At 49.3% G+C, this 999-nt stretch overlaps 1 protein-coding gene across 1 annotated transcript in view; it reads left to right on the top strand.

The window, feature by feature from the left end:
* The window catches only part of LOC111646894 (CLIP-associating protein 1-A-like), a 39,853-nt gene that overhangs the window by 32,602 nt on the left and 6,252 nt on the right, over positions 1-999 (top strand). Inside the window, exon 33 of the mRNA XM_087171141.1 lies at positions 46-168. Within this exon, the coding sequence (XP_087027267.1) occupies positions 46-168 (123 nt within the window). The remainder of the gene's footprint in view (positions 1-45; positions 169-999) is intronic.

The following is a 999-nucleotide window of genomic DNA, read 5'->3' as shown; positions in this document are numbered from 1 at the left end:
CTCCTCCTCTTCCTCCCCCTCCTCTTCCTCCCCGGCCGGGTGCAGTCGGCTGTGGGGTTGGAGCGCAGACGGGATCTCCAAGTTCCCTCCTCCACCCTTCCCCTCCCCTCTTCCTCCACCCACTGCCCACTCCTCCCTCAAGGCCCTGCGGCGAGCTTACTCCCCCAGGTAACCCCACCCCTCCTCCTCCTCCTCCTCCCTCTGCTGGGGTTTCACAGTGGGTTTAAACACAGCTGTGTTCAGGACTTTACAGGATCTTTTATTGAAATGAAAATCATTAAAATCAACTTTAACCTGAGAAGAATGTGAGTGTCACAGATCTGGAGTCAGTTTTCTGGACGTACTGTGAAACCCTGACACCTGTGACTCGCTCAGTCTCACCTGTCGTCACTTCCTGCTGCAACACTTTGTGTCTCCATCTGCTGCAGCTTTCGCTCACTGTCTCTGTGTGTCGGTCCTCAGGTGACAAACTGTAAAACGTGTCTGTGCTTGACTCACCTGTTCGCCTCCACCTGTGTCCGTCTGTCAACATGCACGGCTATGCACGTGCACTGGACTGGACTATACTGGACTGGACTTTACCGGACTGGACACAGGGCCGAGCTCTGACTAGACGGCGCTGCTTGTTTTCCTGGTCATGGATCAAACCTGGAGTCTCAGTTTCAGCCGTGAACCTGACTTCACTGACGATCGTCTTTAGAGTCTAAAAGTTAATTTTATGATTTCTACATTTAAAAACTTCAAAAATCAAACTAAAAAAATAAAGTTTGATGAAGTTTCCTGCAGCTTTTATTTTGTAAAGTTTTCAGACCCTAATATGAAACGGCTGAACCTGAGCTGATCCTGGATCAGCACGTCTGTCTGAAGAACTCAAAGAACCGTCTGGACCTCTACAGCATCCTCTGTGGAGGAGCCAGGGAGCAACAGTCACATGTACCAACTGTTTCCTCCTGACGATGAACCTTTTATATTATTATATTTTAATACTAATACCCCCCC

Source organism: Seriola lalandi, unplaced genomic scaffold (genome assembly GCF_002814215.2).
Source record: "Seriola lalandi dorsalis isolate HSWRI2012SDOR001 ecotype SW California unplaced genomic scaffold, Sedor1 jcf7180002054977, whole genome shotgun sequence".
NCBI lineage: Eukaryota > Metazoa > Chordata > Actinopteri > Carangiformes > Carangidae > Seriola > Seriola lalandi.
This window is presented reverse-complemented; position numbering and strand designations above follow the sequence as displayed.